At 43.1% G+C, this 25,003-nt stretch overlaps 1 protein-coding gene across 1 annotated transcript in view; it reads left to right on the forward strand.

Moving 5' to 3' along the window:
- Nucleotides 1–25,003, forward strand: part of brinp3a.2 (bone morphogenetic protein/retinoic acid inducible neural-specific 3a, tandem duplicate 2) — a 69,925-nt gene that overhangs the window by 39,229 nt on the left and 5,693 nt on the right. Inside the window, exons 4-5 of the mRNA XM_077198493.1 lie at nt 1,472–1,662; nt 24,879–24,984. Coding sequence (XP_077054608.1) covers nt 1,472–1,662; nt 24,879–24,984 — 297 coding nt within the window. The remainder of the gene's footprint in view (nt 1–1,471; nt 1,663–24,878; nt 24,985–25,003) is intronic.

Here is a 25,003-nt window from a genome sequence, read left to right on the forward strand (position 1 = left end):
GTTATCTTTCTGAAATCTGCACACATTATTTCGCTCAGTTCTCAAACTCGCAAAAGCCTACGCTTACAAGTTGCTTCACGTAATGCAACACAACTGTACACAACTGATGTGGCTTTCACTGCTCTGGAAAACAAGCAGTATTGTGTAAGGTTAGAGCATGAAAATGGAGATGCAAGTCCTGGCTTTAAAGCAGAGATTTGCCCGGAATACAAACTGGCAGAGAGAATCACAGAGCATATACAGTATAACCATAACATCACACTGATCTGCTTTATCTTATAGGGCTGGGAACTGATACAGATTTCCTGATTTAATTCTGCTTTACAAGATCTCAGTTAGATTTCGATCTATTTGTAGAAGTTATAAATGTCCATTCTGCTTACATTATCTGCCAGTGCTGTAAATGATAAAACGCAGTGTTTCTGGGTTATTCAAACCGGTAAGTCGTCTTTTTAACTGTTCATTAAAATAACCAGCTCATAAGAGTCATGTGTTTTGGTAATCAGGCTACACTTGTTGTGCAAAGGTTTATGATTCACTAAAGAGAGCCAGTTCATAAGAGTCGTTTGATTTTGAATCAACAAAAGAGCATTTCTAGCCTTTAATTTGTGGTACAAGGTATTTTTTTATTGCTTTACAGTCAATACAAACTGTAAACTCACATTCCAAACTCAACCCAAGATAAATTATGATTTCCTTTGCCATGGTGCCGAAGATTCAACTGGAGTCTTCAATGCTGAAAAGCAGTGCTGGAAACATTGATACTTAATACACAGCCACCGATAATAATTGTAAGGAATGATCTTGGGATTTTAATAATCAGCGTAATGAAATAATAAAGGATTGTTCAAATGTGACCCTGGATCACAAAACCAGTCTTAAGTAGCACGGGTATATTTGTGGGAATATAAGCAACAATACATTGTATGGGTCAAAATTATCAATTTTTCTTTTATGCCAAAAATCATTAGGATATTAAGTAAAGATCATGTTCCATGAAGATATTTTGTAAATTTCCTACCGTAAATGTGTAAAAACATTTATTTTTGTGAGTGAATGCAGCACAATCGCGAACATAAATGGACAACTTTAAAGGCGATTTTCTCAATGTTTAAATTTTTGCACCCTCAGATTCCAGATTTTCAAATAGTTGTATCTCGACCAAATATTGTCCTATCCTAACAAACCATACATCAATGGAAAGCTTATTTATTCAGATTTAATGTGATGTATAAATCTCAATTTTAAAAAAATGACCCATATGACTGGTTTTGTCATCAAGGGTCACAAATGAAGATCATGGTTAATCAGAAAATCATGATTTTTGCTTAGCCCTGCAATAGTTATCAATCAGCTTAGAGGAACAGCTTACATCAGAATCCATAATGCATTCTGCAGGTGCAGAAAATAGATAATTTCTTACTGTAAAAGATTTTATATCAATAAGCATAGTCTCTTTCATTTTGTCTAGGAGAGGAGGCTCTGACTATATTTGTGGACAAGAGGAAGTTGAGTAAGAAAGCAGAGGCGAGTGACTACACAAGTAACAGCACGGCTGTGACTCTGGAGGCTCTGCACCAGCTGGCTGCCTCCTATTTCATAGACAGAGAGAGTACTCTGCGAAAACTGCATCACATCCAGATTGCTTCCACTGCCATCAAGGTATGTCATTAGTCAAGTCAGAGCCCACAGCTTCGTTCTTTCAACTCCTCAAGAATAATAATGTTCAATGTAACAAAGTGCATTTTATTTCCCCATCCCTGTTGCCATGATCCTTCTTTGAAAAGTGTCATATGCTATGAGTGGGTATCTAGAGATGTCCATTCACTGCTGTATATGACAGGTTCTGCGATGTGAGAAAAGAAAACTAGCTCTGGTTGTACATGTTATTCAAGAATGAGATTTATATATGGCTTACGATGCTGAGTATGGAGTTGTTTATGGTGTTGATTCAGTGTTGCAGTAAATGGCAACACTGAAATTTAAAAGGGCTTTAGTTTTTAGTAAATTATCCAGCAAACTTACTAATTGATTGCCCAATAATCACATTGTCAAAGAGTTTTCACTGTCTCTGTCTGTAATTCTCTATAACAAGACAGATGAGAGTTTGAGAGATTTTGGTCATCAGTCTTGACAAAATGTCTGGTTACTGCATTTTGCATTTGCATAGCAGTATTTTGCCTAATTTTACTGTATTTATGAAAGATTGTTTCCGCCACAGAATAAAACATTTTAAAAGAAAATTGTGACTTTTTATCTTACAATTGCGAGTTTACATCTCGCAATTCTGACTTTATTTTTCAGAATTGCGAGATATAAAGTCAGAATTGCGTGATATAAAGTCGCAATTGCATGTTATAAATTCAGAATTGCGAGATATAAAGTCCAATTCTAAGGAAAAAAAGACACACAAATTCAATTCTGACTTCCAATTGCGTGTTAATTGCAAGTTTATTTCTTGCTATATCACGCAATTCTGACTTTATAACACACAATTGCGACTTAATTCGAGATGTAAACTCACAATTCTGAAAAACAGAGAGAATTGTAAGATTTTTTTTATTTTTTATTCTGTGAGGGAAACAAGCTTAAATAGAATTATGATACAGAAACAATGATGGATTTGTATCTTCTACAACCAGCTCTAGATGGTCACTAAAGTCTTAATAGTTATAATCAGAATGCCAGATATACTTTAGTGACGTCAGTGACCATCTAGAGCTGGTTATAGAAGATGCAAAACTCCATCATTGTTTATGTATACAGTAAAAAAAAAAAAAAAAAAATAGTATAAAGTATATATATACATATATATATATATATATATATATATATATATATATATATATATATATATATATAAAGTACCTTAGCTAGTATATGTATATATTGCTTGCTTTTATTGAACTGAATATATAATAAGCAAATCATTAAACTTTTATAAACGTGCCTTAGAAGAAAACATTATAAGGGTGCATCTTGATACAAAACAATGGCACTGACATATTTTAAGGTATTTCAGTGCAAGTTGCTTTCAGTTAAAACAGCTCAACCATGCATTTTAGTCTAGGACTTTTCTTTGAAACCAGGGGTAAGTGTACTGAAAAAGAAAGTAACAAATGAAAAGATAAAAAAATAGAAGAAAATTAAAAATGACACGTGGACATATTTTTTTCATAAAGTATTACAGGAAAGGGCTCATGTTTGCCATATGCCATGCCTTACTTTCTTAATATTTATATTAAGATAATAAAAATTCTCACAGGTCAGCACAAACTCACTTTAATACCCAAAGAAATCTTTATGCTTCATATTTTTCATATTAGATGATTCATTTAGTGCACTACTTGTAGTTGCTGTTACACTTTTGCTGACAGCCATTAAATTGGTCACACAAAGCAGTACAAATCCCCCAAAAAGACATTTACTCTATCACAGCAGTTTGACACATATATTCCAGACCACACTTTGATGACATCCCCAACCCCCCACCCCTCCATCCCATCCCTTTATATACAACAGCGCTTTCCCTCGGCACACAACTGCTGCAGTGCTTAGACGGTTTTATTACAGTTGGGAGGGCAGATCTCTGATGTCAAGGCTATGTTTGTATATTGCTGGTGAGAAAAGCAAAAGAGCTCTGTGAGTGACGGAAGCAGCCTGCCAGGGAGGACGATGAAGCTCCAACCGAGCTAGAGAAAGAATCGCAGAAGCAGCCGGGGCCTCTGACACACGCATCATTTCCACAGGGCGTTGACCCATGTCTACATTTCACGGGACAGACAGAGGCGAACGTTCCTCCATATGAATTCCAGATTAAACAGAGCTAGAGTACAGAATGAGGTTTCTAGCTCCCCTCACTGGGCACCGTGGTGGGGAAATTTTTGCTATTTCCTTTTTTTGGAAAAGCCTTTAGTGTGGCTGTATGCTGGGACTGTGAGAGGAAAACACAGGAGCGAAGTGCTTTACAAAGTTTAGGCTTTATCCCACATTTGTGGCTCTGCTCAGGTTGTTTGTCTAATGCGTGAAATCTCGAGCCATTCTGAAATCGGCGGGGATCATTTTGCTCATGATTTGACAATTTCTACCAGATCAGGTCTATGCCAAGCCAGAATAGAATTTACAGCTGCAATACCTTCTGAAACACACACCGCATCAGATTTGTAACCGCAGGGAGACACGAACTCTTTTGCAGAGAATTAACTGTTGTGTTCTGTTGTAAGTAACATTTTTTGAAGCAAAACCATCCATCCCATGAAACAGGAATTTTGGCTAATGTTCTAGCAAGGTGCTCTCACTGTAATGAACAAACATTCTTCCAGTAACGGTAATAGAATGTTCGTTCAAAGTTGTCTGGTCTTTAATAATGTTCTCAAAACTTTAACATAAAAACTCATCTAACTCAACTGTTTCTTAACCATAAAAAACTTGTAAAACATTGGGTGTTTTGAAAGTTCAGAGATCTTTTTCAGAAATTATCATTATCATTAGTTTTCATAACTTAATGTAAATGTTTGCAAAATCTTCTCACCACATCTTTTGTTAGCTGGGATGCTACTCTCAGCTGACATGGCCCATTCTGTCCAGTTCATTGAGACTTAATTTTTCCAGTCTGTTTTTGTGTTTGAACAGCATATTCAGTCAGGTCATTCAGTCAGGTGGTCCCTTCCTGTATCAGAGAACAGTTCATGACCAAAGTAAACTGCATAGAGGACCAAACTTTTGCCACAGGTCAAAACCCTAGCTGTGCAAGAACATCCATTGACGGTCCTATTTTCTGAAAGAGCAACACGGGTGCATTTGCGTCTTTTTGAAGATGTCATTCCGCCCGTGTGTTTCTTGGTGCGGTCGTTCCCTGTCTCTCTCTGATGGTCACAACTGTTGTGTCACGTGTTTGGGCTTACAGAACGCTGAGACAGCTTTTGTGGACAGCTCATGTTTTCACTGTGGGAACATGACTGTCACAGTGTTGAGGGCGAGACTCGCCTTCGTTAAACCCGGAGAGCGAGTCCCCATTACCATGCCCCACCTTGCACGGGTGCTGTGTGGGATGGGTGACCGGAGGAAAGTGTTGGATGTCCCGCCCGGTAACCATTCCCTGTGGGCTCCTCACTCCTCCCTTCCACTGCAAACACCGGAGCCTCCTGTGTTGTCTGCTGGTCCATCTGTAATGGGTGGGCCAGCGGTTTCACTCGGGGCTCCCCTGGAGGACAGGACGACGATTGCAGCATCGGAGGGTGAGCTGACTTCTAGAGATGATGACTCGGCTGCATTGTCTCCCTCCGGGAGTTCAATGTTGCCCAAGCCGGATCCAGAATTATCAGCTATGCTGAAACGGGCCACCGAGGCTGCCGGGCTCGAGTGGAACCTCCACCGTGTCCCGTTCAGTCTCGGTTGGAATCTGGAGTTTGGTGTCTTGGGGCGGGCCGCGCTGGTTCTCAGCTCGCCGCCCCAGTGCCTTTCTTTCCCGAAATGCATGGAGAGCTTATCAGGTGGTGAACAGCATCTTTCTCTGCCAGAAACTGCCTGAATAGCTTTTCCCCCTCATTACCCTTGATGGAGGAATGGTGAAGGGTTGCGAAGGGTCCCTCCATTGGAGCGGTCTGTCGACACAGGTGCACCTGTGTCCGGCGGCCACTGCCTTTTGGGGGGATCCTCGTCTCCCCCCTAAGGCCTGTGAGTTTCGTCCGATCCCACGGGCAGAGCTTACAAAGCCTGTGGGCAAACCGCTTCCTCTTGCATGCCATGGCGTTGCTGCAGGCAAGGGCACCCATGGCATGCACGAGGGTAATCCAGACCGTGCGCTCTTAGGTGAGCACCGCACTGCATCCGACCTCACCCTCCGGGGCACGAGTGTCGTAGCGTGCGTGATCGGTCTGGCGATGTCCAACGCGGTGGTCCAGTAGCACCTTCGTTGGCTCAGCCTGGTTGGTATGGCGGATGCGGACAAGGTTCGGTTCCTGGTCTCCCCAATTTCCCAGGTTGGGCTGGTCGGTGACGCAGTGGAGAACTGCATCCAACAGTTCAATGCCGCTCAAGCGCAGACGGAGGTCATCCGGCACATCCTGCCCCGGTGGCCAGCTGCTGCCTCCACCCGCCGCCGGTGGCAGCTCCTCCGCCTGCTCCGCCGCTCCTGCTGGGCCTCAGCAGCAGCCTCCACCCAGGCCTCAGCATGGAGCCGGCCGCAGTAGAGACGCCCAGCCCGCTCCAGGCGCTGCCCAGGAATGGATGAGATGCTCTTGGAGTGGCACGATCACTCCCTCCCCCCGGGTGAGGGCCGGGTGGAGCCTTTTGTTTGTGTGTCTGTTCTGCCACTGGCTCCCTAAAAAAAAAAAAAAAAAGCGGAGCAAGCGGTACCCACACTTCAAAGAGAGAGCAATTTCATCTGTTCCTGGGTCCCAAGAGGGCCAGTCTGGCGGTTGTGACCCTGTATAGCCTTACACCCCTCAGCTCCCCCTTGGTCGCCAGCAGGCCATCCTGTGTGTTGCGTGTAAGGGTGGAGTATCAGTACAGTGTCCTTCCCCTCGAGTGCTCCAGAGCCCGTTGGGTCTTCAGGTCAACTGGAAGAGAGTAATCCCGCCCACGGGCTGAGTATCTCTTTTTCAGTTTTGGAGATGGACTCGGTCTAACACGTCTCTCCAATGAGAATGTGTTCAGCTGGTGTTTGAAGTGAGAAAGGTCCCACTGAAAGAACTTTCAGAGGCTCCTGGGGTATATGGTAGTTGCAGCCTTTGGCTTCCTCCATATGTGACCGCTTCAGCGCTAGCTTCATGATCGAGTCCCGAGGTGATCGTGGCAAAGCAGCTCACCCTGTGTGACTATAGTTAATCCCGGTCTGCTGCCAAACCCTCTTCAACAGAGGGGCCATGTACAAAGGGCGTGTTTTAATGGGGGCCGGGGCGACCCTCGACTACACGGGCATTCGTGCCTCGAGTTGTTAGACATTGCGACCGTTGCGCAAGCTTCCCTTGCATGTTACAACTCACGCGTCACCTCCTCCTTGGAGTCAAAAGCTTCTGAGGACGCTTTTTTCCACTCTTCCCACTCTACTCAATCGTGCCGCCATCGAGCCTCACGACAGTTATAGCCAGGGCAAGTGGAGACTCCATCCCCTGGGTCCAGCTGGGTCAGGACCATTCCGGGGCCGCTCAGTTGCTCCTCCGGTTTCGTCTTCCTGCCAGTGTTTGTATAAACCGAGCGGACTACCCTTGGACAAACACTGGCTCTCAGCTGCCCCAGGGGCCCGCAGAAATGCGTTTAACCCCAGTGAGCCTTCTAAAAGCGACTGCGACTCATGGTCGCCTTGCGCCTGCTCAAGTCAGTGAATTCATCACACTTCATGTTGAGCAGAAATGCTCCTGAAACTCAGTGAAGTTCATCACACTCAGGTGTCGAGCAGCAATGCTCCTGTAGCTCAGTGAGTTCATCACACTCAGGTGTTGAGCAGAAATGCTCCTGTAGCTCAGTGAATTCTTCACACGCAGTGCTGAGCAGAAATGCTCATGTTGCTCAGTGAAGTTCTTCGCACTCAAGTGTTGAGCAGAAATGCTCCTGAAGCTCAGTGAGTTTATCAAACTCAGGTGTTGAGCAGGAATGCTCCTGAAGCTCAGTGAATTTATCACACTCAAGTGCTGAGCAGAAAATGCTCCTGAAGCCCAGTGATCTTTACATGTTGTGTTGAGCAATGCTCCTGTCTTTTTGCGCCCGTCGCTTGCACCTACGTGCCAAGTCAGGAGAGGAACAGGTCTTCATAGTTGCCCCTTATTGGCCTAACTAGACCTGGTTCCCATCGACAGCCTTCCTGACTTCCCCTGAAAACTCATTCAGGGACGGGGCACGATGGCACATGCGTTCTTCCCCTGGAGATTCCGGGCGGACTTACATCTGAACGTGGAGGTTCAGGTGGCTATCACAGGCATGTGATAGTTACCATCACTTCTGCGAGCACCCCCTAGAAATGGGTAGCGTGCTTACGCCTTTAGAAGTGGAACCTAGTCGTTGAGTGCGTCTTCTCTCCAGAGGAGATCCTGAAAGCTTTTCGATCACTTCAGTGCTCTCTTTCCTGCAAAATGGGTTGGAGTAGGCTGTTTTCCTTCACCCTCAAAATGATGTTGCCTCGGTGTTTAAACGACGCTCATCGTGTTGCAGAAGTGTGCAGAAGCACGTTCTGATCATCAGGTTCCTGAGGAGCAAGGTCTTGTAAATCCTTGCGTCCCTCTTTATCCTCTTGGGCCTTGTCCCTGGTGCGATACACTGCAGAGACCGCCCCTGAACCACTGCAGGCAGTGAGTTAAAAATTCTGTTATATCAGAATATAATATATGGCGACAGAGGGGGACAGGGGCGAAGCGGTCCGTGGACGGCACGCCGTGTCAACCGCCTCTGGGACAGAGGGGGACGAGGAGAGCACGGCTTGTGGGCGGCGCTCTGTGTCGTCCGAGAACGCTATATGCTCAGAGAGGAGAGAGTCAGTTCTTTCTGGATAAGGATTCTTCGCCAGCCCTCCACCGGGGAAAGGAGTGGCCCTGCTACCAACTCCTGGAAAGTACTGAGTCTCATCTCTGAGCAGCCCATCTCAAAAGTGCCGCTTAACCCGGTGTTTAGCGGGGGGCGGGGCTGGAGAGGGCTGTGGCGTCCCACCTACGGTCTTTCAGATTCAGGCCCGGGTGAACGGGCGGGTTTGGGACCGTAGGAGGGCGCCTTCGGCGGTGGGCAGACAGAGGGATCTGAGCAGACGGCGGGGCCGTCGGGCAGAATAAACTCAATCTGCTCATGGGCGGTTGAGAACTGTTGGGCAGAAGCACTCAACCGCACCGCCGAAGAGGCCGACCTGGGAGATGGGGGTGTCGAGCAGACGGGTCCGCCCGACATCGTGCACATCAGACCGGTCAGCCCCAGAATGGTTAACATCACCTGACTCCGATAACGTACGGCCACTTTCGTCGCTCGGAGAGCAAGGTCAGTGGCGGCGTGCAGCTCACTGAAGAGCCTCGGGTCAGCCCCGCCCTCCTGCACGTCCATGAGCATCTGGGTCAGGTAGACCAGCAGAACGGTCATGGGATGCAGTGAGGCGGCTGCCTGTCCTGTGGCACTATAGGATTTCGCCACAGATTAGTGTATACGAAAAGAACTACAGGCTTTGGACGGGTGCTTAGGATTGCGCTGGGAAGCACTCTGAGGACAAAGTAGCATGGCAACAGAGCGTTCAACCGGGGGGACCCCAGTTTACCCATGGGCAGCGGCCCCTGAGGGGAGGAAAGGCGGATGAGACCGACGAGCGGACCCGTGATCTCATCATGCACGTCCGGGAGGAAAGATATTGGGGTTTGCCGTGGACGCGGGTCGGCGGCCTCACCCAAAAACCAATCGTCCCGGGAAAGCATGGCCGTCATCTCCGGATCAGACTCAGGCACAGCCGGATGCACACCAGAGGGTGGAAGCTGTGACGAGTCGTCATTTCCAGAAGAATCAAGCCCACCTAGTGATGCTGCTACAGACACAGCATCATCCTCTGTAGCTTCAAATGAAAACACACGGGCCACCCGAGGGTAGACTCGTGGAATCATCAGTTCGCTAGCGGGCACCGTCATTAAAGAGGGGGGCTGGGGTCGCGAACACAGAGTCGGCGCCTTGTTCCAGACCAACACCCTCAGGTCACCCTGGCCACCAGCCGAAGATCGGGGGGTGGATGAGGGGACTCTCACTCTTGCGAGTTCACGGAGTCTCGACCTATATATGACGCGGTAAAACACTCTTGTCTTCCTCTTCTTTTTCTGGTTTCATCCTATTGTTTTTTTTTTTTGCTCTATCGGTTACTCTCGTAGCACAATATGTGAGAAGAACCATCAGCATTTTTGAGTAATAGGTTATGACATGTAAGAGCCCAGTCATCAGTCGATGCTGCTTAAAGCACGTCAACTAAGATACTCAAATCTTTTTTTGTTGTGTATGCTCACTAGGGGTGCAACGGATCAAAAAACTCACGGTTCGGATCGTTTCTCGGATCAGAGTAACGGATCGGATCATTTTTCGGATCAGCAAAAAAAAAAAAAAATAAATGGCCTCATGTCTGCACCTATAAACATACCGATAGTTAGGCCTGTCACGATTACAAATTTTGCTGGACGGTAAATTGTCTAAGAAATTATTGCGATAAACGATAATATTGATAATAAACGATAATATTGTCGTTCTGAGACCATTTTCATCTAAAATAATGATAATGGCATAATAATGCAGGTATAGCTTTTCAAAGATCAATAAACTTTGATTTCTAAAGACTATTTAACACTTCAAACATTTTAAATATCCGCAATAAATGAACAAAACAACCAAAAACAATAAAAGCAAGGGACTCTCATTCTCTGTTAACAAAAAATGCATGTCTTGTCTTACCAATGTGTGACTTACGTTCACACTGAGAATCATATGCATCATGTACTGTGTGAGCATGCGATATGAGTATGTGCGCTAGTTTGTGTGTGTGCTCGCGTCTCATATGAGTATGTGCGCGGAGAGTTTGTGAGTGTGTGCGCTCGCGTCTCATTGAGTTTGTGCGCGAGTTTCTGTGTGTGTGTGTGCTCGCGTCTCATAATGAGTATGTGCGTGGAGAGTTTGTGTGAGCGCATCTCGCGTGTGTAGAGTTTGCGTGTATGTGCGTGAGCGACTTTAGGTGTGTCTTTGTGCATTTCATATGTTGTTTGAGCATTCAGCAGTATACATGTATGTTTGACTACTTAGTATGTGTATGCAAGTGTTTCATATATGTGTGCGTGAATGAAGTTTGATTTAAGCCTTAGATGGATGGCACCTTATATGAGGGAGAGAGAGAGTGCTCGCGAGAGAGAGAGAGAGAGAGAGAGGGACGAGCGAGGGGTAGTGCTGCGCAAATGCCGTTTGTGATGGCTTTAGCCCAGTCTGATTGTGCAACAAGGGGCTGCTTAAATGCTGCAGTGATAAGCGGTTGTTGAGCAGCCTTAGTTTTCACTCCTGTCAGTGAAACATCTGGGTGATGTCGCTTCAAATGCGTGGCCATGCTGCCACAGTGCCTACACATTGTCACGGTTTTATCCACTAACCTCTTTCCTTCATCATTATATTTGACAGGGAGGCCAAAGTGCTCCCATACAGGGGATTTAAATGACGCGGGGCGTTCAAGCTCCTCCGTTCCTCCGCTCGCCATGACCACGCTGTGTGTGGACTGAACATGCGCACAATTTTTTTTTTTTTCATAAATCAATCCGCGGATCACGTGTGTGCCGAACCGAAGATATTGATCCGAACGGATCAATGATGATCCGTTGCCCCACTAATGCTCACCAACACTAAATTTTAGCTGCTCCACATAGCCGTTCTCCCACACAGATAGCTCAGCACCTCTGTAGAAACTTGCATCTGCCTTTGCCATTTCTCTCTAATGTTCCCACAAGTGTGCCAGTAGGCCTCAGACACCCAGCCCTGCCACCAGGACCACCTGATGACCCGGCAGAGCAGTGTCATGGACATCCTCTAGCCTGAAGCAGGCAACGACCTGCCACGGCAGAGGAAGGAACAGTTAGGCAACAACGAAAGCAGATGTCTGACACCCAGCCTGAGCCACCAAGAGCTGACCAGCATCATCTTCTCCTTGGCCATGCTCCTGCAGGCCTCAAACAGGAGGTAAATTAACTAATGCTGCCAGCCACCGGACTCCACAGAGAACGAACCCTGCTCAACGGGAGAAGGCACAAGACAGATGCAAAGACCCTGACAGCGTGGAGCAACTGAAAGAGATCACCAGTTTTCAAGCGGCTCTGACAGCTGCTGAGCACCTGGCAACAGACGAGAGAGGAACTGGTTGAGCTCAAAGAGAGAGACGCTAAAGCCATCAACGTGCAGCTGAAGTCCGAACACTGACTTAGCGATGCTGTAACATTATTGACGAACTCCATGTGGTCCAAAGAGAACTGCAACAGTCCAACCAACTGCAAATGGACCCCACAAGAAAGATGTACCCTACTGAACTTCACACCAGCAGCGTAAGCTTCCCCAGTCCTACACAAAGGGGGGAGGAGCCAAAGCCCTCGGCTTGACACTTCACCAGTCAGTGTTAACCCAAGAGCCCCTGCAGCCGCAGGAGGAAAAGGATTAATTCAGACAAACCCTGAAACGACACATGAAGTGACACTCAAAGATCTCGAGCAAATGGTCAGAATCCTGAATTGACGTCAGAGCTCGCAGGAGACCACGACGTCCCTGCCAACCGAGAAATTGGTTTTCACCTGCAGCCTTCGACCGGTGTTACACACCAAGACAGACTCTATCTGCTCTAAACCACATCCTGCCCAGGGTGGTGACACTTCCTTGCTTTGGCGGTGGCACTACCAGCAGCTGGAACAAGCCATCATAAAAGGATTCTCAGACTCAGAGTCTGAAAGCAGACTGGACGCGGTCCCAGACACCAACCAGAGTAACCCTGAAAGTCCCTGTGCTACTACCACAGACATCAAGCAAGCTACCTCGGAGCGTGCAACGAACCTGTGATGGAGGAAGACACTAACTTCAAGAACCTTTTGACTCTGAACTTCAAAACCCAGAAGACACACGACATGACCACAATGCAAGACTCTGCTACAAAGTTCCTAGTCAGCATAGGACATAAAACTTTTAAAGTAGATGAAAATGTGTGCTCAAAAAGAAGCAAGAGTTTGCATTAGTAAAATTAGAATTTTTATTGACTTAAAGAAAATCTTGAATGCAGGTGTAAGCCTCACGTGCCAACAGACTATGCACTGCTTTTTGAAACATACAGACATTGTGCCACCCGCTGGTTGAAATATAAACTGCTGCACATTAGTTTCTATGACAATGACTTGTTACAGGAAATACTAACTCCAAATAGGGCATTCGTCACAATAATGCCAGATAGTAGGCAAACCACCTGAGCTGGGAAAACTATCATGACCTAGAGCCCTTCGTAAACTACTGTTATCCTAAAAGTGTTTATTTGATCATTCCGATCCAAATGGGACACGATATGCGATACACATTTTGATCACTAGCTGCTGGCTTGTCTAAATGCAGATAAAACGATAGCTGGAATTGGCATCTCTACTTAAAATAATAATAATAATAAAAAAAAAGGGTCTTAACCTGTATCGGTAATTTCAGCATTAAAGCGTAAGTCTGTTTGACAAAGGAATATCATCTCAGCGGCATGTAAACCGTACCGGTATTTATTATTCTGCTTTGGTTGAAGGAATCCAAATTGCAGTATTGCTTAATCTGTTTCTGACGAAGGAATCTCAGTACAGTGTTATATACACGTAGACTTGGGTGATGCTCCCCTTTCTACAAAGTAAAGACAGTACAAATTATTGTGAGATTGATGTAATTCACCTAAATTTTGGCTTCATCTACAAGCAGAGAGCTACCTAGCGATCAAAACTGTTCACTCGCTGAAAAGTCAGTATTTATGCATGAGATGGACATAATTATATAGGCTTAGACAAGCTTTGACTTACAGCAAATCTATTTCCTTACCCTGTAAACAAATAGAATAAGTTGTGTAAAGAAAAGAGAAGAGTTCCATGAAATTTGCAAATGCCAACCACATTTGCATTTTGATGAATGTAACATCAAGTTCTTGAAAGACTTAAAGTATAGGCGCCCCCTTTTAACCCATTTAAACATGCATAACTCATTAAAAATGTGCAGACATTCTTTATGGACTGTTGAATTGTTCTGACATGCACTGGTTCCCATGATAACGACTTGTCACAGGAAGTGCTAACTCGTGACGTCATTTTGTATACAAACCAGCCTAGGTGGCTAAGCTAACTTAACCTAGCGTCCATCCAGCTTAGGCTAAGATAAGATAACCTAGCATCCATCCAGCTTAGGCTAAGCTACATAATAACTTCTACAGTTAGCGGTTAGCATAATTTACTTGAATCCTTTAATTACAGCTTTTCCTTACTTTCAGTTCTTCTCAGCTGAATTTCACCTTCACTAGTTTAGGCATAGTCCTTGCTGAGCGCTGTCGGCTAAATTTGCAGTTACCCTGCTAATTAAACCTAAAATTAGTTACATGTAACTGTGTTGCTAGAGAAGAATTGTTATAGTAATGACAGGGCTCTCAATTTTTATCAAAAGTTTAGAGTGAGATTTAGGGGAGGAGCCACCCAAATATTTGCAGCAGCGGTCTCTCGACCCAACCAAATTCGCTTCAATTTTTGCTAGCAGTTCAATTTTGCCTATTGTTCATAATTGACCAGCACAAATGGAAATTATAACAATTGTTAAATCTGATAAAAAGACAAATTCATCCAAATAAAATAAATAGTTATATTTAAAAAATACAAATTTATTGAAAAATTAAAATAAATTTGACCCCAAACAAGCCAACTGAACATCAGTGCTCAATGTACATAACATTGTGTCATAACAACTTGCCCTCAGCATGTATGTCAAGACCCAAACCGGTCACCTTTACAGGGGTCATCGGATGCCCATTTTCCACAAGTTGGTATGATTCTTTTGGGTATTTCATTTAAAGTTTGTAACATACTTTGGTTAAAATTTCTCAATGGTTGTGTAAAACAACACCCTTTTTACCTCTTCAAAAACAGCTCTGTTCACACTTCACAGTGACCCGTTTCGGTGCATGGCTCTTTAAATGATAATGAGCAACAACTTTTTGGGTTTTTGAGGATTAAAAAAAAGTGAATGGATTTTTTTCATTGCATGGTGATTGTGTCCACACACTGCAAAGACACATTTATTTGCAAATACCATATAAAAGTGTATTTTGCATCCGGTGACCCCGCAGTTAAAAGCAGTTGGAGAGTTTTTCAATGCATCAAAAAATAATTTAGCACGAATTTAGCTATACTCCTCAACATCAGCTCTCACTGTCTTTGATCACAGGCAAGAGATATCGTCCAGGAATCGTAAAATCAAAATGCTAAAAAAAAAAAAATGAAGATGTCCGCAAACCGCATTCATCAGATCGTGCTCTTTCAACTTCCACTCCGTGTGTGCGCGTGTTCTCTAGTAACGAACGTGCTTGCAGCGGGAACACATAATTTACCCGGAAACAACTAATTCTAATTTCTGATTGGCTGGTAGCTAGCATTTAACTCTGTATAACTCGAGACAGATGCAATGAACTCGGCAGAGAACTTCCCTCCGTTTGCCTGCGTCTCGTCCATTAATTGTATAGCGGGACAAGTTCCCTTACTCCTCAGCGTGAGAAATACAAGGTGTGGCGTGTGAGCGTGTGAACGGGTTGAAATGCGTGTGTCTCACGCCCAATGTGTGAGACTTGAGAGCCCTGTAATGAGAATTTTCATCAGCATGTTGACTAAACCTTTGGAAGGACACACACGGTGTGGTCTGAAACACGCAGCAGCTGTGAACCACTATGAGGTGTTGGTCCAAGCAAATCTAAAGGTTAGTCACTAGTGCTATTGATTACTCCCAATTCCAGATCATTCCAGCTGTTTTGATCACTTATTTAAGTCCTTTTTTGATTTTGATAATAATAGCAGTCAGCTATTCACTTTTCTATTCTTTCATCTATATTCGTTACTTACATTTCCCCTTTTGTTTTCTAATGTGGTTCCATTTCCCATAGGGCCTAGAAAGGAACCAGAGACACCTTTATTTGTGATTTTGTTTATTTTCAACAAGTACACTATTTTTTATGACCCCGCAACACAAGCAATCTCAACGATTACTAGGGCATAACTATAGTCCTAAGTGTTGATAATAAGCATAATCTGAATAGGAAAGCTGTCATTTTTCCTACTATCCTTCACTTCGCCAAGCCGTCGTGAACCACCGGTTCAGTCCAGATAAATAATTTAGTCAAGTCAAGTCAAGTCATCCTCATTTATATAGCGCTTTTAACAATGTAGATTGTTTCAAAGCAGCTTTACAGAGATAAACATATAATTTAAGGTAACAGAAATCGGTTTGGTTTTATAGTGGTTCTTCAAAAAATGTTTTTCCAGCTAAAGTTAGTTTTGATTGATTCACTTCCGTCTAAATGATCATTTGTTATTAAATTAGGGGCCGCTAAGACGACACCGTTCTCTCTAAACAGACTTTAAACGTGAACCTGTGATAGACCCTGATGGCGTTCACATGCGCATTAAGAATTGATTCTATAGTAATGTGTGTGTTAATATATGTGCGCAGGTTTGTGATTCCTTACAAAACATGCCTAAACAAACTACTTGTCTTGTCTATAAATTTTGATGCAGAATTTTATTTTATCTTATCACTTTGGGTAGGTACGCAAACCGAAAAATTCCACAACGCTTTATCTGTAGAGTGGTATAGGGATCCTCCATAGGGAGAGGCTAGTTGGCACTTCAGCACTGCATTGTCATCAGGTCCAGGCGAAAGTCCTTCGTCAGATCTGGAAACAGCCTGGATCCGGCAGGCTGCGGGAAAACCTCGGGATAAACAAAGACACTAAAATTAGCGTAGATGCCATTCTTCTTAAGATGTAACGAGTACATCAGGATTTAAGGGAAGTGTTCCCAGTTCCGGCTGACCTAATCTAAGCAGCCTAATATTGAATTATAGAAGTCTATAGAGTGTTATGTGAATGCTAGGTCAAAGAGATGTGTTTCTAGTCTAGCTTTGAACTGACAGACTGTGTCTGCTTCCCGGACAATGTTAGGAAGATTGTTCCAAAGTTTTGGTGCTAAATAGGATCTACCGCCGATTTAGTCGATTTAGATATTCTAGGTATTATCAACTGGCCAGAACTTTGAGATCGCAATAGACGTGAAGGACTATAATGCTTTAAGAGCTCGCTCAAGTACTGGGGAGCTAAACCATTTAATGCTTTGTAAGTAATCAGCAATATTTTAAAATTTATACGATGTTTAATAGGGAGCCAATGCAGTGTTGACAGAACCGGGCTAATATGGTCATACTTCCTGGTTCTGGTAAGAACTCTAGCGGCTGTGTTTTGAACTAGCTGTAGTTTGTTTATTAAGCGTGCAGGCCAACCACCCAGTAGAGCATTACAATAATCTAGCCTTGATGTCATGAACGCATGAACTAGTTGTTCCGCATTTGTCAATGAGAGCATATGACGTAATTTAGATATATTTTTAAGATGGAAAAATGCGGTTTTACAGACACTAGACACCTGACTTTCAAATGAAAGATTGGTATCAAAGAGCACACCCAGGTTTCTAACTGACGACAAAGACTTAACAGAGCAGCCATCAAGTATTAGACGGTATTCTAGGTTATTACGTGTGGAAGTTTTTTGTCCAATAATTAGAATCTCTGTTTTTTCAGAATTTAGTTGTAGGAAATTACTAGTCATCCAATATTTGATATCAACTATGCATTCCGATAATTTTGTGAATTGGTAAGTTTCGTTAGGTTTGGAAGAAATATAGAGCTGAGTATCATCAGCATAACAGTGAAAGCTAATTCCATGTTTCCTAATGATATCTCCTAAAGGAAGCATGTACAGAGTGAACAGCAGCGGTCCTAGTACTGAGCCTTGTGGTACGCCATACTGAACTTGTGATCGATAAGACACCTCTTCATTTACTGCTACAAACTGATAGCGGTCAGATAAATATGATTTAAACCATGCTAATGCAATTCCACTAATGCCAACATAGTTTTCTAGTCTATTTAAGAGAAGGTTGTGGTCAATGGTGTCAAATGCAGCACTAAGATCAAGTAACACTAATAGAGAGATACAACCACGATCGGATGATAAGTGCAAATCATTTGTGACTCTAATGAGAGCTGTCTCAGTGCTATGGTGCGGTCTAAATCCTGACTGGAAATCCTAACAGATATAATTTCTTTCAAGAAAGGAACATAATTGTGAGGATACTGTCTTTTCTAGTATCTTTGACAGAAAAGGTAGATTTGAGATCGGCCTGTAATTGACTAATTCTGTAGGATCAAGTTGCGTTTTTTTAACAAGCGGTTTAATCATAGCCAGCTTAAAGGTTTTTGGTACGTATCCTAGAGACAAAGACGAATTAATGATGTTAAGAAGATGATCTATGACTTCTTGAAGCATCTCTTTCAGTAGTTTAGTCAGTATCTAACATACATGTTGTCGATTTAAATGAATTAAAGAGTTTTCAAAATTCTTCCTCTCCTATGGCAACAAATGAATCAAATTTTACCTCAGGGAGACTATAATGCACTCCCTGGTGTGATGCTGTAGTAGACGGTTGCATAGTTATAATTTTGTCCCTAATATTATCAATCTTATAAGTGAAGAAGTTCATAAAGTCATTACTGCTGTGTTTCTTGGAAACTTCTGGGCTTGAAGGTTTCTTTTTCGTTAGTGTAGCCACTTTTTCAAATAAATAACTTGGATTATGTTTATTTTCTTTTAATAGGGTTGAAAAATAAGCAGATCTAGCAGGTTTTAAAGCCTCTCTGTAAGCAATCGAGCTCTCCTTCCATGAAATCCGAAATACCTCTAGTTTTGTTTTCTTCCAGTTGCGCTCCATTTTTCTGGCTGCTCTCTTAAGGGCCCGGGTGTGCTCGTTGTACCACGGCGTTGGACTATTTTATTTAATCTTCTTTAAGCGCAACGGAGCAACTGTGTCTAAAGTGCTGGAAAGGAGAGAGTTAAAAGTTTCTGTTGCAATATCAAGTTCTTTTAAGCTATCTGGGATGCTGAGACGATGAAACTGATTAGCAAGATTATTGATAAAGCAATCTTTAGTGGCAGAAGTGATAGGTCTAACATACTTGTAACACAGAGTTGGCTTTGCAGCCTTGGCTAAATGTAATTTACATGAGACTAGATAATGATCCGAGATGTCGTCGCTCTGCTGCAGACTTTCAACAGCATCAACATTGATTCCATGTGATAATATTAGCTCTAGAGTATGATTACGACAATGAGTAGGTCCTGACACGTGTTGTCTAACTCCAATAGAGTCTTTAAATGCCAATCCCATTGCATCTTTTCCATTATCTACATGTATATTAAAATCACCAACAATTAGGACTTTATCTGCAGTCAATACTAATTCTGATAGAAAGTCAGCAAATTCTTTGATAAAATCTGTATGGTGCCCTGGTGGCCTGTATACAGTTGCCAGCAGAATTCTCAAACTTGATTTATCGTTTACATTATATATTTTTACATTAAGCACCAACACTTCAAAAGAAGTATATTTAAAACTAGATTTTTTAGTGGTTTTGAAAATATTACTATAAATTACAGCAACACCTCCCCCTTTGCCTTTCAGGCGAGGTTCATGTTTATAACAGTAATCATGGTGGGTGGACTCATTTAAAGTAATGTAATCGTCTGTTTTTAGCCAGGTTTCTGTTATACACAGCACATCTAGGTTATAATCTGAAATTATATCATTAACTATGAGCGCTTTTGAAGTAAGGGATCGAATATTCAGCAACCCAAGCTTTATCGTTTGTTCATCTGTATTATATCTATTTTTTATTTGTTGAATATCAATTACATTTTTAACCTTAGATTGGTTTGGACGTTTTTTGGATTTCCAAATTCGGGGAACAGACACAGTCTCTATATGATGATATCTAGGTGAAAGAGGCTCTATGAGATGGGATTTATCTGACCTTGGTGACGCGAGGCCGCTAGCAGACTGTCGGTTTAGCCAGTTTGTCTGCTTCCTGACCTGAGCCCCAGATTGTCATGTTTTGTCTCTAAGACTATGAGCCAAATTACTAGAGAGAAGAGCAGCACCATCCCAGGAGGGATGAATACCATCTCTTTTCAACAGGTCAGGTTTGCCCCAAAAACTTCTCCAATTGTCTATGAATTCTATATTATTTTGCAGACACCACTTAGACAGCCAGCCATTGAGTGATGACAATCTGCTAACTATCTCATCACTCCTTTGAACAGGAAGGGGGCCAGAGCAAATTACAGTGCCTGACATCGTACTTGCGAGTTCAAACACCTCTTTAATATTAATTTTGGTGATCTCCGACTGGCGGAGTCGAACATCATTAGTGCCGACGTGAATAACAATCTTAGAGAATTTAAGATTAGCATTAGCCAGCACTTTTAAATTTGCTTTGATGTCAGGCGCTCTAGCTCCCGGCAAACATGTGACTATGTTAGCTGGTGTCCCTATTTTCACGTTCCGTGTAATAGAATCGGCAATTACCAGGGCACAATCAACAGAATTCTCAGTGGGTGTTTCACTGAGTGGGGCAAATCGATTTGTTGTGGTAATGGGAACGGAAGAGTGTTTTTTTGATCCGCGACTAGAGCGATCCCTCACTGTCACCCATCTGCCTGGCTGCACAGGCAATAATTCAGCCGGAACCGAATCATGTAAAGAGTTCACTATGCTAGGCGCATCCAAAATATAATCTAAAGCTCTAGCACACGTGCTATCCTCAATTAAAGTTTGGATGCGTGTTTCTAATTCTGAAATCTTCTCCGTCAGCCTGACTGTTTCCTTGCATTTATCACATATAAACCCTATATTGCCGACGGGGAAGGCTATGCCAAACATGTAACATGAAGTAAGTGCAGGTGACAATAACAGGACAAGACATTACTCACCATGTTTGTTGACTGATTCTTACTCACCTGGGCTTTTTATGAACTCAGAGCCCCTGGCGCGCTCGAGAAAAATAAATAATTAACTGAGCGCACGGGTGGCGCGTTAACAGGCTAGCGAGTTTCTAGCGTGTTGTGCTAACAATAACGGAAGCTAGCGATGTCAGGTTAATCTGAGATGTTGTCTACGCTGTATTTAGTAGCATAAACAACTAGAAATGGTAGTAAATGATGGTTCAAGACAGAAAGAAATACAAAGCTAATACGAGGCTTAGATGGAGCTTACAGCCTCGAAGCAAACAAAAAACAGCAGGCAGCTAGGCAGACAGGAGCAATTGATCATCAATCGATCAGCAATCGATTTAGTCATAAGAACCATATTAAGTCATTTATTTCATCTCAGCTATGCCCTTTCCAGGAAATACTCTTGGAACCACACAAGTCTTAGCCTCCTAACATCCACAACTAAGATAATAAGGATGCAAGACACACTTCACTAGCTAGCTACACACAAAACACCTAGCTTTACGCTATGTACCTAGCTAACCCTTTAAACCTTAGCTCTGAACTCTTTAAGGTCATGCATTAGTCTCTCACCACAAGTGTGCCTAAGTGGCGGAGATGCTCGGTTTAACCTGACCATAACCAGACAGGAGACAGAAAGGACCAACAAGCCATCGCGAGGAACACTGTTCCACCATGACTGCTGACATCCTACAGCACCAGAGACAAACGTAATTGCACCATGAGAGAAGAGGACCAACGACCCATGACCCAAGCCAGAGTTACAGCCACACTTGGCTGAGCAAGATTATCATCTTTTTACCCCACCTTATGGGTATGAAACAGAAGGTAAACAACCTCACATAACAGATCACAGCGTCACACAAGGAGCAGACCTGTGCCCAAAACCTTACCGACCAGCTAGAGACTGAGGTTCGAACCCGATTCAATGCAGCTGGACTGAGCATGCCCAGGACCAGCACAGAACTGTCACCATGTCAACAACCCAGGTACCAGCCAAGCCCCTTCGAGAAGCCATGGAGGACGGCACCCTCAACCTGCAAATACCACAGGAGGACCAACGGCTGACAACAACAGCATCCTCTTCCACACCCTTCACACAGGTGTCAGTCTGAGGCTCCACAAGGACAGCTGGACGCACCTGCCTCAGAGTTACAGGAGCTGCTGACACACGCCAAATAGCTCCTTGCACAGGACTCACCCGAGGAGTCCTGTAAAGTACAAGCTTCCGACTCCTTGCCCACCCCAGCTTAGGCAAGCTTGCGCCGGCACCACCATAAGGACAGAACAACACTTCAATCCTTCAGACTTCTCGTGACTGAGAGGCTAACAACCACCTTCTGACCTCCAACCACCAGCACCAGGTCAGCTTGAAAACCTCTCTATGCTACATAGAGCCCTAACCACTTCCTGCAACCACAAGGCTCCAGAAGACACGAGCCACCAAAGGCCACCATGGCCTTTCAGCCTTCTATGACAAGTGTGTGTCTGATCTCTCTGCACTTCCAACTTCGCTCGTGGTTGTCCTTGAGATGGGACAACAATGATCGAAAGGGGGGATCTGTAGGGTATGGACCACTCAGACACACACTAATTATTCATTATATACAAAGGTTTATGAAACTCCAAAACTAACAGCCCAAATGAACGAACACAAGGGCAGAAACAGTGTCATATTACAGGGCATGATAAGGAGATTTTACGACCTCCGAGGAATGTGGCCACATGCAAAAGAGAGAGATACAATGGGAACACAGAAACCCTCTTTAAAACAGACTTTGCTGCATTAATCATAGACTAACTGATCTATAAATGAACATGCATAAAATCGTGATGACTATGGTGACTATTATGGGACTGTGTGACTATTATGTATGGTATGTACCCTGATATACCACCAACTAACGATCAATGTAACCTCACCTGTATCATGCCTCCTACCTAATTAATCCTCATTTAATGACTCACACTTTGATCTACATCACCTTCTTCTAGAATGCAGTGTGGATGTGTTATAGCTATCTGAGCATTAATGAAGGTATAACCACGCTTCAGACCAAGACTCGTAAATCAACTAAGAGCCATTTTCCCTCTCAGACATGTCACCGTTCTTATTGGTCGAGTTCAACCCTTGGGGATCCTCCCCCTCCACGGGGGCCCCAGGGCCCAGCAGGCCTCAATCTAACCAGATATGGGCTTAGGCAGGAGAGAGAAGACTCTCTCAGAAAGAACCAAGGACAATCTCAGGAGTTTTGGAACAAAGACTCCAACCAACAACGACTCCAATCACCTACACTTCCGACTTCCTCACTTCTCCTGGGTGCTCGGCGTGGCCTCAACAGGGCCTCAGGCCTTGAACAAACCAGCCATATTTTCCAGGAGAAAGAGAACTCTCAACCAACTTCCACTTGACACTGCCGGAACCATCAACGACTTAAATTTTCAACAACTTCAAGAATTGTTCCCACTACAAATGCAAGTATTCAATTCAATGAAATGTGAAAATGAAATTCTGATGGTTCTTCTCATAGTCCCTTTTTCCGGTTTCCAATTTAATCCTATCACTAACCTATTTCTGTATAAATGTGTGTTTAGTTTATTTATGTTTATGATTTAGTTAATAAAAATTATGCACTTTATATATTTGGTTCTGATTCACTTGCAATATGAAGTCCCATTACGGTTTGTTCTTTCTACATGCTCAAAACGCTGTACATGCTAAGAAATAATTATTCTTCTGTGGCCAGGGAAGTTACCCTTTTCTTAGAATAAATTAATAATCAAAATAGTTGGTTGGACGAACTGATTAATTGATTGTAATATTAATTTAGCCATGTCAAGTTAATCCAATTAACTGACCCAAATATTCATAATTAATCATAACAAGTTATTATTGATTATTAATATTTCATATAGCTAGGTTCCTTACAGTAGTCTTGTCTAGTGGTGTTTTATAAAATAAATGCTGAAGCTGAGGTATTTGTCCATCTGTGAAACTGGACCTATTAGCAAAACTTGGTAGCTTATACCTCCTTTCAGAATATTGTTTGAGATATTTAAGTCTATTGAGATATTTGATTGATCATAAATAGCTGCTCGCTATGCCGCATGAGAATCAACAGCAGACTGTTGATGTTTCACATCAAGCCAGAACAGCAGAGGATCACACAAGTCCAGGTGGCCTATAATTTGCCATTACAAGGTATTTTGTGACATGCAAAATTTTTGCTTTGAATAACAGCTGTTATCTGTAAAGGAAATCTAATATCATGCTCCAGTTGTTCATCAATCAGTACTCCTTTACCGTATGGCACATCATATGGTGCATTTAATAATAAAACATATAGATGTATCATCTGATTGTATCAGGTATGTTCATTGTAAATAAAATAAAAAAATAAAAAATTGAACAGCAGTGAAAGAGTGCAAGTTGTTTAACCTTGTGCAACATTAAAGGTCAAGATTGTGTCGGAAAAAAACCTTACCCCAAAAATTAACCCGAACGCACCTATAGTGCAAATCTGCTTGCTGCGGAGTTCCCTGTTACCAACGCTGGACTCTTCAGTGGGTTTGTGATGGAGTGGCAGAAGACAACCTTGTCTTACCTTGTCTAACTGTCAGCCTGGAAAAGATATTGTCTGACAGGCTGAATCGAAAGAGATCACTGAATTGATGAAGGTGCACTGGCACCATAAGAGAGAAAAGTGTGAATCAATTATGCGTGCTTCTGCGTGTCATGAAGAGAGAAGGATGACTAGAAAAGAGAAGGAAAAAATCAAGTGTGATCTCTTATTGCAAATGCGGATAATAGTGGGGCTAGCTTGCAGAAAAGGTCAATTGAGATGCCTGAGTCAATAGGGCTAGACAGAGTCTGACCATTATTAAGTACCCTCAGCTAAGGTTAGATAATGTTCTGCATTGTAGAGAGAAATAGACTTCTGTTTTCTGTGTGGGAGTGAAAGGATCTGTGAATAGGGAAGCTAATCAATTAAACATTTCATAACGGAAAGGGGAAAAAAAACATTGCACAACAGCTTGCTTGGCTCTCTCAATAAGATGTGAAGAACAGTAAGTGATTATCTGTGAGAGGACCACCACTGCATGTGCATTATCACCATGTCTGAGACAAGTGAGTCAGCAAGCACAGGAAGTTCTTATAATGCATTTGTTCAATATGCAGCCAGGCTGCTTTATATCCCTTTTAACAAAGAACACAGGGGAAAGGAGTTTAATTTTGATGTAAAATACCATGGTACAGTAACCATGATGAAACTGATAATTCTGTGGTCTAAATTTTGTTTCCCAGGTAACTGAAACAAGAACTGGCCCTCTCGGCTGCAGTAACTATGACAACCTTGATTCTGTCAGTTCGGTGCTGGTTCAGAGTCCCGAGAACAAAGTCCATTTGCAAGGTATAAAATCATTTGTTAG

Source organism: Siphateles boraxobius, unplaced genomic scaffold (assembly GCF_051911475.1).
Source record: "Siphateles boraxobius isolate OS27281-9 unplaced genomic scaffold, OSU_SipBor_1 41, whole genome shotgun sequence".
Classification (NCBI taxonomy): Eukaryota; Metazoa; Chordata; class Actinopteri; order Cypriniformes; family Leuciscidae; genus Siphateles; species Siphateles boraxobius.